Source organism: Sminthopsis crassicaudata, chromosome 2 (genome assembly GCF_048593235.1).
Source record: "Sminthopsis crassicaudata isolate SCR6 chromosome 2, ASM4859323v1, whole genome shotgun sequence".
In the NCBI taxonomy this organism is placed as follows: domain Eukaryota; kingdom Metazoa; phylum Chordata; class Mammalia; order Dasyuromorphia; family Dasyuridae; genus Sminthopsis; species Sminthopsis crassicaudata.
The window spans coordinates 311,469,094-311,486,871 of NC_133618.1; the positions used below are offsets into that span (position 1 = coordinate 311,469,094).

At 40.7% G+C, this 17,778-nt stretch overlaps 2 protein-coding genes across 11 annotated transcripts in view; one reads left to right on the forward strand and one right to left on the reverse strand.

Moving 5' to 3' along the window:
• Positions 1-15,831, forward strand: part of ANGEL1 (angel homolog 1) — a 114,772-nt gene extending 98,941 nt beyond the window's left edge. For 5 of the 10 annotated variants that reach the window (XM_074289930.1, XM_074289932.1, XM_074289939.1 and 2 more), the window contains 8 exons: positions 697-923; positions 1,413-1,482; positions 1,916-2,349; positions 11,908-12,034; positions 12,316-12,426; positions 13,515-13,584; positions 14,052-14,224; positions 15,195-15,831. In XM_074289930.1, coding sequence (XP_074146031.1) covers positions 697-923; positions 1,413-1,482; positions 1,916-2,349; positions 11,908-12,034; positions 12,316-12,426; positions 13,515-13,584; positions 14,052-14,224; positions 15,195-15,355 — 1,373 coding nt within the window. In that variant the 3' untranslated portion in view covers positions 15,356-15,831. The remainder of the gene's footprint in view (positions 1-696; positions 924-1,412; positions 1,483-1,915; positions 2,350-11,907; positions 12,035-12,315; positions 12,427-13,514; positions 13,585-14,051; positions 14,225-15,194) is intronic. The other 5 variants (XM_074289931.1, XM_074289934.1, XM_074289933.1 and 2 more) reach the window with 1 other exon arrangement.
• An 87-nt stretch (positions 15,832-15,918) lies between these two features.
• Positions 15,919-17,778, reverse strand: part of VASH1 (vasohibin 1) — a 31,422-nt gene continuing 29,562 nt past the window's right edge. Inside the window, 1 exon segment of the mRNA XM_074289941.1 lies at positions 15,919-17,576. The gene's annotated coding sequence lies outside the window, so the exon portion shown is untranslated.

The window sequence follows — 17,778 nt, forward strand, 5'->3', positions numbered from 1 at the left end:
ATTATGTTGATCAGAGATGGTCATTTTAAAAAATGTTTTTTAAATTAAAGCTTTTTGTTTTTAAAATATATGCATAGATAATTTTCGACATTCACCCTCGCAAAATTTTGTTATAAAATTTTTTCCTCCTTTCATTCCACTCCCCTAGATGGCAGCAAGTAATCCAATATATGTTAAACATGTGCAATTCCTCTATACATTTTTCCATATTTATCATGGTGCACAAGAAAAATCAGATCAAAAAGAAAAAAAAGAAAACAAAATGCAAGCAAACTACAAAAAAAGTGAAAATACTATGTTGTGATCCACACTCAGGCCCTACAGTGCTCTCTATCATAAGGCCATTGGAATGGCTTGAATCAAGAGGTGGTCATTCAGTTCAACATTTATTAGATGCTCACTGTTTTCAGGGTACAGTGATGATGAGCAGTGGGGAAACCAAAAAGATGACAATCCCTATCCTGAAGGAACTTAAATTTTAATAGGAGGAAATTTCTGTGTAAGAATTTAAAATTACTAGATGGGGTTATGGTCCCAGGAAAAAGGAAGGAAAGCAAGGCTATCAGCAACTGGATGGGCTTGGAAAGAGGGATCATCAGGAGGCAAGATGGGGAACTATGAGGGGGAAGGAAGAGTGTCGTCCTTTCTCTACATCAGGTGACCAACAATTGCCTCGGGTCTGTCTATTGTATCTAGAAATCTTGTGGCGAGAATGGGAGGATCTCTCTGTCCAGCCAGATCCTCAAGGCCTAGATTCGGGGGAGGCTCCTCAGTTCCAGTTTACTGTCATGTCATATAATATCCTGGCCCAGGACCTGGTACAACAGAGCTCTGAGCTCTACATGCACTGCCATCCAGACATTCTGAATTGGAATTATCGATTCTCCAACCTTGTGCAGGAATTCCAGCACTGGGACCCTGACGTGAGTTGGGAATTGTGCCCTACCATACTGGGCTTCCTCACATTGGGACTTTTCCAGGACCATATTACAGCTACACTTATTCCATACTTACAATTTAATTGGGATCACATTGAATCCTTTTTCTACATTAGTTAGGCAGCATCCTAAGAGAAACCTTGAGAATTCCGGAGCCAACAAAGTCTGTATGGTCATGAGTGAGGATGGAATTTGGGGCTATTAAGGGAACAGAAAAATCCAAACCTTGAGTATTAGGTTGACTTCTATTTTAGGGTGGGGTGTGCTGATAGGGATTTAGGGGAAATGGTCAGTGATTTTGGGAATTTTGTTGCTTTCCAGTGTATTCCCCTTACTCCCCTGGCAACTTCCACATTGGTCTCAATATCACATCCTAGAGTGGAGGTGTCCTCCTGCCAACAGGAGGTGGGGGCCCCTTCTTTTCTGCACGTACCTGTGTCCTCTGAGTGATTGATCTCTTCGTCAATTTCCCAGATTCTTTGTCTCCAGGAGGTTCAGGAAGACCACTACTGGGAACAACTAGAGCCAACACTGCGGATGATGGGTAATGTAGTCCTGTGGGGGCAATTGGCTCAAGGGCTTTTGGATGGAGATGTCTCTGAAGTTCTTCTGCCTCCTTCCCTCTATCTGGAGGGATCCCTCATTTCCTCTCTGGACCTTAGCATCCCATATTCCTTAGCTCTCTTGAAAGTGAACGAGTTCCCTCCTCCTGTGGGTAAGCCTTTCATTCCCAGTGAAGGAGGGCTTTCTGTTATCTACTCATTCTCACACCTATTTGCCCTCCTATCCTTTCCTATCATTCATTCATCTGAATATAGTTCTAGAGAAAGCCTTGCAGAACTAAGAAATTGGCAAGGGCTACAAACCCCAGAGGTGAGTAGTAGAAATGCTGTGATGCTTTACTAGACTGATATTAGACAGTGGACCCTAGCCTTTGACCTCTGTGATCCATCTCACTGATTGTGGTTTTCCTACAGGCTTTACTTGTTTCTACAAGAGGAGGACTGGGTGTAAGACAGATGGCTGTGCTGTTTGCTACAAACATTCCAGGTTCCGACTGCTTTGTGCCAGTCCTGTGGAGTATTTCCGGCCTGGTCTGGAGCTCCTTAACCGGGATAATGTGGGATTGGTTCTGCTACTACAGCCACTGGTCCCAGAGAGCTTGGGACAGATAACCGTGGGTCCCCTGTGTGTGGCCAACACCCATGTGCTGTACAACCCCCGTAGGGGTGATGTCAAGCTGGCTCAGGTGGCCATCCTCCTGGCTGAAGTGGATAAGGTAGCAAGGTTAGCAGATGGCAGTTACTGCCCCATCATCTTGTGCGGGGACCTCAACTCTGTCCCTGACTCGCCACTCTACAACTTCATCAGGAATGGACAACTCCAGTACCAAGGCATGCCAGCTTGGAAGGTAAAGTGGTTGTTGACCCAGGGGGTCAGGGAGAGAAAAAGAGAATACTTCAGGGTAGAGAAAAGCAGGGAGGAGTGGCAGGTTACTTATGGGGTGGCTCCATCATGCCATCAAAGATATAAAGAGCTTTTATATAGAGACTACTTTGAGTTTTGCCCCTGAAGAGCAGAATATGAAGAAACTGGCTTTGGTTTAAAAGGGGACAACTTCCTTTGTGCCTGAGGAAGAACTTGATCAGCAAGGGCATGAAACACTGGACTGAGATGACGAAGGCAGGCCCTAGAGATTGAATGGAAGAAAATGTTTTGTTGGTCAGGTCACATCTAGAACATCATATATCATATATCACAGATATATTGACCAAGTAAGTTCAAGGTAATTTTAGTGGAACAAGCTAGAAGGTTAAGGTTAACAGGTTGATAAGGGTTTGGAAATAATCTTATATAAGGAATGGTTTCAGGGAGCTTAGAGGATCTGGGAGTTAGTTATAGGGACAAGGCCTAATGGTTATTTCAAGGGTAGAGAATGGTATATTGTGTAGAACTAGGAGCTGATTTATTCAATATTAATTCAGAGAGCCGCACCAGGAACAATTTATAGAAAGGCATACTTTGACTCAAAATGATAATGATCATGCTCTAGCTATGAAATTAAACTGTGAGCTTGTCATCCTAGAGTTATACATCTCTGGATTACTATAAAGATATACATAAGATACGTAGTATAAGGGATTCCTAACTTAGGTATGAGGTTGAATTAGATGTCTTCTAAGATCCTTTCCAATTTAATTTAAGGAAAGACAGTCACTTCATATGAGATGATGTAAATAGTTACTAGCTAGAAGGTGGGAATTTGGGATAGGACTAGATTTTTCTTGCATTTCTTTTTGATTCTTATCCTAGAATTTCAACATTGTTACTGTGAAGACTTTGAAAAAATACTTTTTCATATTTACGCAATGAAAGTTCTGAAAAGAATCCTGAGAAGTTATCCAGTTCAGTCCCCTTCTAACCTTAAATAGGTCTTAGGTATTATCTTCAGAGGAAAATAGCTCTGTTTCCCTAGTGGCTTTGACCCCCCCCCCTCCCAAGCCCTAAGATACATAGAGCTGTCACAGATAGAAGGACATGAGAAATCATGTGTTCCAGTGGTTCTTAACCTGCGGTCAGGGAACTTGGTTTTAAAAGATGTTTTGGTAAATTAAATGTCTACATAACTTATTTCCTTGTAAATCTTACATATTTTATGAATTTAAAAACATGGTTTTGAGCAGTGGCCCACAGGTTTACCAGAATGCCAAAGAGAAGACATGATAGAAAAAAATGTTAAGCACTCTGCTGACAGATGAGCAGACTGAGGCTTGGACAGGATTCTTATTGGTCATACGGCCAGATAGTAGCAATGTCGGGACAGAGAACCCTTGCCTTTTATTTTAGGATCCTTTCTACTATATTAGATTGCCCCCCTCCCCCAGTATGACTTAAAGCTTTCTTGCTGTAGCTTTCTTGTTCTGGCTTCAGAGAGCTGGTCACTCTTTGAAAGGAGTCCTTGCTTTGCTTCATAGATTTTGTGCCTTCCTTTCATTCATTGCGGCTCTTTGCCTTGTCTGACCCTTCCAGAAAGTGAAACAAAAGGAATTCCAGTAAGACTGGCTGAGTGGTACATGGCCAGGGTGGGGGAGTGGGAATTGACCTCTTAGATGATGATGCTGGCTCATTGGAATCCTAGGCAGGACACTTGAGCCTTCTCTTTCTCTTCTGATTTAATATACTGGGTGTCTTTGGCAGAGCAAAGTGGGAGGAAGGAGAAGAGAATTCAATGAATGTTCATGGAGCTTACTGAGCTTTTATTGTAATTAGGTAGGCTACTTAAATTTTTATTAAGTGACAACATTGAACTGGCTGATAGATTTCTTGCTGAGAATTTTTGAGTTTATAGTCTTGAGCTAAACCAGTGTATGTAGAGTAATTAAGGGACATTTGCTGCATTTTTTAGAAATGTGAGGCTGATTAAAGTAAGAAAATGCTTCCCATGTGGTGCTGTTTGTTCTGGTTCCATTCACTAAAACATGTTTTGTTAGCTCTTATCTAGACCAGGTAATAGAGAGCCTTTTCTTCCTTCTAAGATTTGTCTGTAGGGTGGCTTCCTGGTTCCTTTTTTTTTTTTTTTTAAATTTTATAATTATAAAATTTTTTTTGACAGTATATATGCATAAGTAATTTTTTAAAATAACATTATCCCTTGTATTCATTTTTCCAAATTTTCCCCTCCCTCTTTCTCTCTACTCCCTCCCCTAGATGACAGGCAATTCCATACATTTTACATGTGTTACAGTATAACCTAGATAAAATATATGTGTGTAAATCCAATTTTCTTGTTGCATGTTAAATATTGGATTCTGAAGGTATAAGTAACCTGGGTAGATAGACATAGTGCTAACAGTTTACATTCAATTCCCAGTGTTCCTTCTCTGGGTAGAGTTGTCTCTGTCCATCATTAATCAACTGGAAGTGAGTTGGATCTTCTTTATGTTGAAGATATCCACTTCCATCAGAATATATCTTCATACAGTATTGTTGTTGAAGGTGCATAGTGATCTTCTGGTTCTGCTCATTTCACTCAGCATCAGTTCATGTAAGTCTCTCCAAACCTTTGTGAATTCATCCTGCTGGTCATTTCTTACAGAGCAATAATATTCTATAACCTTCATATACCATAATTTATCCAACCATTCTCCAATTGATGGACATCCATTCATCTTTCAGTTTCTAGCCACTATGAAAAGAGCTGCCACAAACATTTTGGCACATACAGGTCCCTTTCCCCTGTTTAGTATTTCTTTGGGATATAAGCCCAATAGTAGCACTGCTGGATCAAAGAGTATGCACAGTTTGATAACTTTTTGGGCATAGTTCCAAATTGCTCTCCAGAATGGTTGGATTCTTTCACAACCAACAATGCATCAGTGTCCCAGTTTTCCCACATCCCCTCCAATATTCATCATTATTTCTTCCTGTCATCTTAGCCAATCTGACAGGTGTGTAGTGGTATCTCAGAGTTGTCTTATTTTGCATTTCTCTGATCAGTAGTAATTTGAAACACTCATATGAGTGGATATATTTCAATTTAATCATCTGAGAATTGTCTGTTCATATCCTTTGACCATTTATCAATTGGAGAATGATTTGATTTCTTATAAATTAGGGTCAGTTCTCTATATATTTTGGAAATGAGACCTTTATCAGAACCTTTAATTGTAAAAATATTTTCCCAATTTATTACTTCCCTTCTAATTTTGTTTGCATTAGTATTATTTGTACAGAAACCTTTTAATTTGATGTAATCAAAATTTTGTGATCAATAATGATCTCTAGTTCTCCTCTGGTCATAAATTCCTTCCTCCTCCACAGGTCTGAGAGGGATATTATCCTCTGTTCCTCTAATCTATTTATGATCTCATTCTTTATGCTTAAATCATGGACCCATTTTGATCTTATCTTAGTATATGGTGTTAAGTATGGATCCATACCTAATTTCTGCCATACTAATTTCCAGTTTTCCCAACAGTTTTTTTCAAATAATGAATTTTTATCCCAAATGTTGGTATCTTTGGGTTTGTCAAACACTAGATTGCTATAGTTGTACTCTTTTTTTGTCCTTTGTACCTAATCTGTTCCACTGATCGACTGGTCTATTTCTTAGCCAATATCAAATGGTTTTGGTGACTGTTGCTATATAATAGCTTTAGATCAGGTATACCTAGACCACCTTCATCTGACTTTTGTTTTTCATTAATTCCCTTGCAATTCTCGACCTTTTATTCTTCTGTATGAATTTTTTTGTTATTTTTTCTAGGTCACTAAAATAGTTTCTTGGGAGTCTGATTGGTATATCACTAAATAAATAGATTAGTTTGGGGGAGTATTGTCATCTTTATTATATTTGCTCAGCCTATCCACGAGCACTGAATGTCTTTCCAATTATTTAAATCTGACTTTATTTTTGTGGCAAGTGTTTTGTAATTTTGCTCATATAATTCCTGACTTTTCTTTGGTAGATGGATTCCCAAATATTTTATACTCTTGACATTTGTTTGGAATGGAATTTCTCTTTGTATCTCTTGCTCTGTTGCATTTTGTTGGTGATGTATAAAAATGCTGAGGATTTATGTGGATTTATTTTGTATTCAGCAACTTTTCTAAAGTTGTGAATTATTTCTAATAACTTATTAGAATCTCTGGGGTTTTCTAAGTATACAATCATATCACCTGCAAAGAGTGACAGTTTGCTGTCCTCGTTACCTACTCTTATTCCTTTAATCTCTTTCTTGACTTTTATTGCTGAGGTTAGCATTTCTAATACAATATTGAATAGTAATGGTGATAGTGGGCAACCTTGTTTCACTCCTGATCTTACTGGGAAAGGTTCCAGTTTATCTCCATTACATATTATGCTTACTGATGGTCTTAAATATATGCTCCTGATTATTCTAAGGAATAATCCATTTATTCCTATACTCTCAAGCATTTTTAGTAGTAATGGATTTTGGATTTTATCAAGTGCTTTTTCTGCATCTTATTCTGATCTATTTGATCATACGATTTTTATTAATTTGATTATTAATATGGTCAATTATACTAATAGTTTTCCTAATATTAAACCAGCCCTGTATTCCTGGTATAAATCCTACGTGATCATAGTGTATTATCCTGGGGATGATTTTCTGAAGTCTTTTTGCTAATATCTTATTTAATATTTTAGCATCAATATTCATTAAGGAAAATTGGTCTGTAGTTTTCTTTCTCAGTTTTCAATCGACCTGGTTTAGGTACCAGTACCATGTCTGTGTCATAAAAGGAGTTTGGTAGGACTCCTTCATTCCCGATTTTTTCAAATAGTTTATATAACACTGGGGCTAATTGTTCTTTAAATGTTTGGTAGAATTCACATGTAAATCCATCTGGTCCTGGGAATTTTTTCCTGGGGAATTGATTAATAACTTGTTCTATTTCTTTTTCTGAAATGGAACTATTTAAGCAATTTATCTCCTCCTCTGTTAATCTAGGAAGCCTATATTTTTGGAAGTAGTCATCCATTTCACTTAAGTTATCAAATTTATTGGCATAAAGTTGGGCAAAGTAACTTCTTATTATTTCTCTAATTTCCTCTTCATTGGTGGAAAGATCCCCCTTTTCATTTGTAAGACTAACAATTTGATTTTCCTCTTTCCTTTTTTCTGATCAAATTTACCAAAGGTTTATCTATTTTATTGGCTTTTTCATAAAACCAACTCTTGGTTTTATTTATTAATTCAATAGTTTTTTTACTTTCAATATTATTGATTTCCCCTTTTAATTTTAGTATTTCAAGTTTGGTTTTTTGTTGGGGGGTTTTAATTTGGTCTTTTTCTAGCTTTTTAAGTTGCAGGCCCAATTCATTAATCTTCTCTTTCTCTATTTTGTTCAAATAAACCCCTAAAGATATAAAATTTCCCCTTATTACCTCTTTAGCTGTATCCCACAAATTTTGGTATGATGTCTCATCATTGTCATTATCTTGGGTGAAATTATTGTTTCTATAATTTGCTGTTTCATCCAGTCATTCTTTAAGATGATATTATTCCGTTTCCAATTACTTTTTGGTCTATTTACCCCTAACTTCTTATTGAATGTAGTTTTTATTGCATTGTGATCTGAGAAGAAGGCATTTATTATTTCTGCCTTCCTGCATTTAATCTTGAGATCTTTATGTCCTAATATATGGTCAATTTTTGTATAGGTTCCATGAACTGCTGAGAAGAAAGTATACTCCTTTCTATCACCATTCATTTTTCTCCAAAGGTCTATCATACCTAGTTTTTCTAATGTTCTATTTACCTTTTTAATTTATTTGTTTTGTGGTTTGATTTATCTAATTCTGAGAGTGCAAGGTTGAGATCTCCCACTATTATAGTTTTGCTGTCTATTTCTTCTCGCAACTCTCTTAACTTTTCCTTTAGGAAGTTAGATGCTATACCACTTGGTGCATATATGTTTAGTATTGATATGGCTTCATTGTCTATGCTACCTTTTAGCAGGATATAGTTTCCTTCCTTATCTCTTTTAATTAGATCAATTTCTGGTTTTGCTTGATCTGAGATAAGGATGGCTACCCCTGCTTTTTTGGCTTTCCCTGAAGCATAATAGATTCTACTCCAACCTTTTACTTTTACTCTGTATGTATCTCCCTACTTTAAGTGTGTTTCCTGTAAACAACATATTGTAGGGTTCCTACTTTTGATCCAATCTGCTATCTGCCTCCGTTTAATGGTAGAGTTCATCCCATTCACATTTACAGTTAAAATTACTAATTCTGTATTTCCTGCCATCATATTATCCCTGGATTATGCTTTTTTTATCCCTTGACCCCCCTCCCCAAACCCCTTTCCCAATATTTAATTTATAGACCCCACTTGTGATGCGCAGCTCTCCCTTTTTTATATCCCTCCTCCCTCCTTTTAAGTCCCTTCCCCTTTCTTGTACCCTTCCCTTATTCCCCTTTTCCCTTTTCCTCTCCCCCCTTTTAATGAGGTGAGAGAGAATTCTCTGAAAAACAAATATGTCAATTATTTATTCTTTGAGCCTACTCTGATGAGAGTAAGATTCACACAATGTTTCTTCCCCTCTCTAAATTCCTTCAGATGTGGTAGATTTTCTGTGCCTCTTCCTGGGATGTAGTTTCCTTCTTTTTATCTCTCCTTCCCTTTTTTCTGATACTATCCCCTTCCCTTTACTACTTACCTTTTTTATATTATATCAGTAAAATCAAATTATCCATGCAGACTTTCTGTATATCCACAACAGAGATACAGTTCTCAAGAGTTGTTTTTACGCTTTTCTACTTCTCTTCAGTCTTGTGGATATAGATCAAAGTTTTTGTTTAAGTCTGGTTTTTTCTTAGAAACAAATGGAATTCCTTTGTTTCATTAAATGACCATCTTCTTCCATGGAACAAAATGCTAAACTTAGCTGGGTAGTTTATTCTTGGTTGCAGTCCTTGTTCTTTTGCCTTTCATAATATCAGGTTCCAGGCCCTTTGATCCTTTAATGTGGAGGCAGCCAGATCTTGCATGACCCTTATTGTGGCACCTTGATATTTGAATTGTTTTTTCCTCGCTGCTTACAATATTTTTTCCTTAGTTTGGTAGTTCTGTAGCTTAGCCACAATGTTCCGTGGAGTTCTTTTTTAGGGTCTTTTTCAGAAGGTGTTGGATGAATTCCTTCAACTCCTATTTTCCCTTCTGTTTCTATTATCTCTGGACAGTTCTCTTTGATGATTTCCTGTAGAATAGAATCTAGGCTCTCTTTTTGATCATAGTTTTCGGGAAGTCCAATGATCCTCAGATTATCTCTCCTAGATCTATTTTCCAGGACTATAGATTTTCCCAGTAAGTATTTGACATTATTCTCCAGCTTTTTTTTGTTGTTGTTTTTTTGTTTTTTTGTTTTGTTTGACTGATTCTTGGTTTCTCAATGAATCATTCATTTCTATTTATTTTGTCCTGATTTTTAATGAGTTATTTTCTTCATTCACATTTTTTAGTTCTTTTTGTATATGCCCAGTTGAGTTTTTAAATGAATTATTTTGCTCTGTTGAATTTTTTTCCATTTCACTAATTTTTTTTAGTGAGTTATTTTCTTTTTCCAATTGAGAAATTCTACTTTCTTGAGAATTTGTTCTCTTTTCCAATTTAGAAATCCTACTTTCCTGTGATTTTTTAACCTTTTCTAATTCACAGATTTTGTTTCCCTACACTTCCTGTGAATTCTTTATTTTTTCCAAACTCAAATTTCAGGATGTTGTTATTCTCTATCATAGCTTCTCTTTCCTTTCCCCATTTTTCTTCAAATTCTCTTAACTTTTTAATAGTCTCTTCTAGGAGAGAGTTATGTGATGGGGGGCAGGTATCATTCCCCTTTAGGGTGTTATCTGGAGACTGTCTGGTGTTAGCTTCCTCGGGGTTGGATACCCACTCTTTCTCTGTATAGAAGGTGTCAATCGATCACTTCAGCATCTTACTCATTGTTAAAAATCTTTTGGGGTTTGCCCTTGGGGTAAGAAGTTTATTTATTTACTAGCTTTCTCCCAGACCGGAGGCAGAATGCAACAACCCTGTGTCTGAGCTAAGAGAGAGCTCTGGGAGAGAGTTCCCCTCCCCCCTCCCCAGAAATGCCTCAGAGGTGGTTAGTAAGGCATCGCTGTGAGTAGTGCCCAGTGAAGGACCCCCGCTGTGTGGCCTAGTGACTGCCCTGAGGTTTAAGGCTGAACAGTGAAAGTTTCACAAACTCCAGCCAACGCCTCCTGTGGGGCCGTGGATATCAGCAGCTGATGCTCAAACCAGATGTGTCTGCCAGGAAACCAAGGTCCCTACTTCAAAGGTTCTGCTTCTCTGGGAGTTCTGTGGCTGCTAGAATTTCACTGCCTTAGGCTGAGCCCCCGACTATGTGGATTAGAGGCTTCCTCGGGCTGTGTCCCTGCTGTTGCTGTTCAGGCTCTCAACTACCCCAAGGAGAAGCCCCGGGCAGCAAAAGGTGTCTGCACAGGCCAAGATCTATTAGCTCACTTCCGGATTGGGGTGGTTCTAGGATCTGGCTTTATATTTTAAAGTGGTTTGATTTCTCTTCTGCTGTTTTATAAGCAGAGAAGAGCTAACAGCCTGTGTCAGATTCCTCTATCTCATTGGCTTCTCTGATCCCAGAGTTCTCCCCAGCCCGATCAGCACAGTGTGCTATCACCTAACCCTGTCTGTGCTGGTCTTTTTTTTCCTCCCCTCAGAACTGACCTTTTCTGTTGAAATTCCAGATTCTTTTCAGCTGGTAAGTTGTGCTTCTAATTCTTGTGGTTTTTATCAGTCCAGCGTTATTTTTGAGGCTGATTTAATTAATTGGTAATGAGTAAAGAAGGGAGCTTACAAATTCGCGTGTATCTTCTCTGCCATCTTGGCTCCGAGCCCACCCTGACTTTGAGGCCAGCCCTTCCTGGTTCTTGAAGTTGATCATAATTATTGGAGACAAAATTCTGTGAGAATAAGAGGAAAGAACCAAGTACAGACTTTTGACTGCAGGAGAGTACAGCATTTACTAAGGATGCCTTGTTCCTTCTGGCAGGTGATTCTCTAGCAGGAGGCCTAGATGATTATAGGACGCTGATCTTGTATAAAACAGATTGTTGGTCAGGGCCTTGCTTTTAAATTATCTCTTCAGACTATAACTTAAAATGGCCAGACCAAGTTCTGTGGAGCTGACTCATTGTGAAATTGAGTGAGAGTTTATCCAGAGGTGAAACTTTAGTCAAATTCAAGCTTTGTCTTTCCTTCCTATCCGTCTCCTGGACAGAAGCCGATGTTTTCAGGGAAGAATGGTACGTTTAACTAGCTCAATCAGAGGTGTATTTTAAAGCCTCACAATGGAGGCTTATGCAATACTTATATATCGATTTGTGTGCATTCATTAGCTGTCATATCAGCCATTCCCTTTAGTCTCTCTCTCTCTTTACCTCTGGCCTGCTGTTTTCTTGCAGGTGTCTGGGCAGGAAGATTTCTCCCATCAGCTTTACCAGCGGAAGCTGCTGACCCCACTGTGGCCTAGCTCCTTGGGCATCACTGACAGCTGTCAGTACGTTACTCCCTGTCACCCCAAGAGATCAGGTGGGTTACTAACATTTTTTTTTAATAGCACAGAAGAAAGCAATGTCTCTTTAGGAAGATGGGGAGAAGATTATACCTTAGGGTCCCCTACTATATTCCTTGATTTTTTGGTAGTCCTCTCTGCATTCTCAGTGCTTCCAAATCTAAAAAAATATATACCTCAAAAAGCCCTTTGTCCTCTGAGTCAAGCCTTTCATCTCTCTTGTGTCCCTGGACTGGCTGCTCTTCTGTTTGGAGCCTTTTGCTTCTTTTACACCCAGTACTTATCCTTTTATCTATAGAGAGACGCAAGTATGGCCGGGACTTCCTGCTGCGTTTCCGCTTCTGTGACAGTGCCTTCCAGCGGCCGATGGGACTGGTCCTGATTGAAGGAGTGACAGATGCTAGACCAGGTAGTAGAGATTATAGAGCCTTTTGTGTTTTATCTCAGATTTTGGTGAAGTTTCCTGGGCCTTTCACTGCAGCTGTCATAAAAATCTATGGGAATAAGTGCAGGGTGGTCATTAAGTCTGTGCGACTTTCAGCTTTAGTAACTTTTGCTATAAACATGCGAGAAGCACACCATAAATATAAACTATTAAAAAGTGAATTCTTAAAGAGTTTTATGTACTTATTAGGTTAAATTTTCTTTTCACAAATCAATTAATGAAATTTCTGAATGCCAGCTGAAAAAGATTGGAGAATGTGCATAAATGATGGTGGTTATGGTGAAAAACAAAACAAACTATGTATAGCTTTAAAAACTAAAATTGAAATTCTGAGGATGAATTGGATGAAGAGGCAGTGCTGCTGAGCATCTTGAGAGTCAGGAAAGCTCAGAATGGTGTCTTGTCTTTGATCCATGGTTAGTTTGGCAACTTTACCAAGTTACACAAGAGTTGCTGATTTGTATTGGAGTAAAAAATGTCTATATCTGGAATACCCTAAAGAAATGAAAGGTTTATATCTACTAAAAAGCTGAATAGTACATGTGATAGTGCTTTGCCCCTCATTTCAAATGTTTTCTAAAGACAAGATGGCATTCTTACAATAGTAACTTGGTCTCTGAGACAGAAAGTCCTGGAATCCTGCCTCCAACACAGATTAGTTTAATGATACTGGGCTAATCAATTAATCTATTGGTATCCCCAGCAATGCTCTTAGCTCATAAATTGCAGAATCGTTGCTAGCATATATTGGTGGAGGAAGATGCCTTACTAGGAGTTCCCTGTACAAAGGAAATTATAGAGCTTAGCTAAAAAAAAATATTAGCAATGAGAATTTTTGTGGCCTGGGGGATAGCCTCTGCTTGTGAAGGCCCTCTCCCTTTCCCCTCCTGACTTTTTCCTTATTCCTTTCCTCAGGCTCCCCACTATCAGCATCCTCTTCTTTAATTTCTGAGAAAACCAGATGGGGTTTTCAGAGGAGTTTTAGGACAGGAGGCTGGAGCACTGCCCCCTGCCCTGGGGATTCTCAATCCTGTGTCTTGTCTCCTTCATAGAGCGTCCTGCTGGCTGGTCCCAGTCTCTCCCTGAAGCGGACCCACCTGATCCGGAACCCTTCTTCCCCAGGTAGCCCTCTCAGGCCCCAACCTTCTGTTCTTTCTCCCTGTCTTCCCTACAAGTAAGGTTTGCCCTTCCCCAAAGTGCTGCTGGCGAGTGCCAGCCCTAAGGGCAGGCTGTTCTTTGCCTGTTTTCCCCTTGTTCTTGCTTGGCTTGGGCTAGTTCATAACCTGCACTGGCCAGATGTCATTCCTGTCAGCAGGCCCATGGGAGGACTGAGGACTAAGGGAAGTTGGACACCTTAGCTTGGGGCAGGCCCTTCATCATTGTCTCAGACTGGTGGAGCTGAACCTGGCATCCCTCCTCCTCTTGGCTCATTGATCACTGAGCGGTCAGCTTCTGGTTGTATTGTGTGGGAATTTAGCAAGGAGAAGGCTAAGCTGCATTCTCTGAGGCCTTTTTGAAGAAAAGTTAGAGAATTCGGAGATTGCCAATGTGATATCTCTACCTCTTTATCTTTCTTGTCCTTTCCTCAGGGCTTCGGGCACCATCCAGCATAGCCTCAACCTGACCTCAGTTTATAGCCACTTCCTGCCCCAGCAAGGCCGCCCAGAGGTCACCACAATGCCCTTGGGTCTTGGAGCGACAGTGGATTACATTTTCTTCTCGGCTGAACCCTGCGAAAATGGACACAGAGCGAGTGAGTCTGGTGGGTTGTGGGTGCTCGGAGGTTTTGACTGCTGCTCCTGACAGTGGTGGATTGGGCGTCAGCCATAGTAGCCTGGGCTCCCGAAAGTTAGCAATAACTGGCATTAACAGGGAGATTCTTGTTGAAAAAGGGTTTCCCACTCACCTTTGAGGGTAATGTTGTGAAAACAGATAATGATGGAATTTTGAATCAGAAGATCCAGATTTGAAACTTAGCTCTCTGATACCGTAGCAGGGGGACGTTTGGCGAGTCACCTGACTGCTGGCCCCTTGCCAGTTTGTATCTGCTTGATTTTTCCTTAGTGGGGGTGTGTCAGTAAGGGTGGGAGGGTTGTATGTGTATTTGTGGTGTCTCCCTGGAACTTTCATGTTCTTGGTATTTCTAATTATAATAATGATGATAATAATGATAATGCTAATTAAACTGCCTACTTCATTAGATTCATAAATCTTCAAATATGGACATGTGAATTTATCATCATCATGTTTTATTTTTAATTTTGAAAATACTTTTAGTGATATTATTATAGTTGATCCTTCTGATATAAAATGGAGTTGTTTAGAAGAACTCTCAAGTAGCATAGCTTCTGTAAATGGCATTGAAGTGAGGACTCTTGAGACACCCAGACAAATAATTTTTTTGCAATTTAGATTTCTTTGCCTTACCCTATACCCTTCCTCCACCATCTGCTTTGGGTAGGTTCAGATGAGGAATCCTCTTAAGTCTTATGATCCAAAAACAGTAGAAAGAGAAGAGGATGAATAGGAGAGGGAAAAATATTCTATCCCCTTTAAGTTTAATATGTTCCCAGAAAAGATTCATGGCTCCATCACCATTTGTGTGACCATAAATAGGAAGTACTTTCTTGAACTGTATCATGCCCACACTGGATTTGGGAACTGGCAGATGCATGTAGATTTATATTTCCAGGTGCCAACGTGCCTTACACTTGCTTCCTTTCATAACCCAGGTCGCAGGCTATACCGGGACGGAGCCCTCAAGTTGCTTGGCCGTCTCTCCCTCCTCTCCGAAGATGTCCTTTGGGCTGCCAATGGCTTACCCAACCCCTTCTGTTCTTCAGACCACCTCTGCCTGTTGGCCAGCTTTGGGATGGAGGTCACCGCCCCATGATGGGGCTCCTAGGGGACAGGGGGCTTATCCTCCAGAAGAGCTCATTGGATCAGAGACTGTGGAAATCCCAAGCTTCTGGAAACTTACATCCAAGGAATTTCCCTCCCCCACCCCCCTTTCACCCTCCCCTTCTCCTTCTCAGTTGGATTTCCTCTCTCCCATTTCCCCCACCCATTATGCCCCTGCTCCCGCCCCAACCTCTTCCTAATCCTGTGCCTCACACGCAGTGGCCCTGGGAGAGACAGGAGGGGGGCTCCCCTTCCTACCATGTATCCAGCGCCTCCCCCTCGATTTTTAATTACCAGGGTTGCGGGAGTTTTTGATCTCATTGGTTATTTGCTTTCAGGCTGCAGCTTATTGACTCCCCATAGCAGCCACTGCTGCCTGTAATCTCCCCTCCTGTCAAGCAGATTGCCCACTAGCTTCCCTGCCCTCTGCCCATATGGTCTAGCCTCTTATACAGCTACTGTATATAATGTATAGTTTTTTTTTTCCCTTGGTGTTCTGGTAAGCTGCAAGAGCGAGTGCAGCATTGATTTCCCCTCCTAGGGTGGGTCTAACTTGAGCAGGTGAAGTTAGTAGACTTCTAAGTGACCTGCTTGCTGTAGAGTCCCTCCTCCCCTCCCGTCTGCTCCTTCCCTGCTCCCCAGCTGCCTTACGTGTAGGTTGCCACAGAATTGTGTTCATCCAGCTTGGCCCTTGTGAACAAAGTGGACCCCTCAGCCTGGAACAGCAAGATCAAGAGGGCCTGGTGATCCAAGATGATCTGATTTGCCTCACTCCACAGCCCCCACTCCTGAAGCCAAGACATGGCCCTAGTATATTTCTCTTGGGTTCACCCCTACACCCTTACATAGGAGAAGTTGGCTTTTCTGAGTGTCAGCTTGGGGAAGGTGAAAGCTTTGGGAGCCGGGGGAGTGGGGGAGGTGTCAGAGGAGCTGAGTATTTTGTAGGATGAAAAAATTGGGTCTGAAGGGAATGTTCTTCTGGCCTGATGATATCTGAAGCTGGCCCAGAGTGATGGTTTCAGTGGGAAACAGTATATGAATTGCTTCCATCATTCACGTGAGGGCTATCTCTGCTGAAGCTTAAAATCCTGAGGAAGGACTCTGTCCTTTCTCTTACTCCGAGGAGCTGATTCCTGCTGCTTTTCTGACTCTCCAGGCCTTCCTTGAGAAACTGGTGGGGGGGGGGGGAAGGCATCTGGGAAGCATCTCTACTGTTCTCAGTGGAATGATTTGATTGGAGAATTAAGGGACGGCATTGAAGCCAGTTGGATGGGAATGAAATGTAGAGAACATGTCCCCTGGCCAGGTCACACCAACGTAAAGCTCCTGCTTGACTCTTCAGTAGTGGGGGTGGTGGTAGAGGGGTAGGGGTGTGTGTACGTGTGTGTATATGTGTGTGTGGCGTCTCCCTGGAAACTTCATGTTCTTGCCCTGCCCTGACTGTCACTCCTGTGTGCCTTAATCTTTCCCTTTTAGGAATGTCTTCCCAGGTCGTCTTCCTGGTAACCCATTCCCCTAAAATCCCCCTAACCCAAGGCAGATTCTGAAGATGCTTCTATCCCCATTGGGTCTGAGTTGCCTTTGTATTTTTTCCAAGCCGTCTCAAATAGGCCTGAAGAGTTGCTGAGGAGTCGCCTCATGCCTATCAGAAGAATTTTATCTTAAAAGGAAAGCCAAAGACCCTGCTTGAAATGCTCTGTAGCTTTTTTTTTTTTTTTTTTTTTTTTTTTTTTTTAAGCATAATAGACTCCTTAGCTCTGCTTCCTTTACATGAACATTGGCTTGCCTCAGGTTTGGGGGCCTCTTTTTGCCTGATATCCCCTCCACCTGATCTTTCACACTCCCTTCCACTGTGTTTGCTTCTCCTGGGTCCATCCTCACAGAGCCTCAGGATATTCCCCCCATTTGTTCCGCAGCTGCCCCTTGCCCTGTTTTCCCTTGATGGGAAGTGCCATGGCCCCACCCCGGGAAAGTTTATTAGGGAATCTTTTGGTCTCTGGCTTGTTGATGTTTTGAAAAGTGAAGTAGGAAATTTTTCATGCTAATTTAATTTTTTTTTCTGAAATAAAGGTTTGTCTTTTTTTTTCTTCTGTTTTTATTTCACTGGGATTTTGGAAGGTGTAGCATAGCCAGACCAATTTGTGGCTGGGTTGGCTCCAGGCTCACTTGCATGTTTGGGGATGAGGTTAGAAGTAAAAGGAGTCCTCAAGAGGCTAGGGAAAGAAGGAAATAAACATTAAGTACCCACTATGTAGTGGGCATTGTAATAAAAGTTTTCAAAATATTTTGATTCTCAAGACAGCCTTGGAAGTAGAGTATCACCATTTTGCTAACTTGTCAGGTAGCAAATGTTAGAATAGATTTAAATTCAAGGCTTTCCTGGCTCCAGCCCCAGCACTTTATCCAAATGTCTCA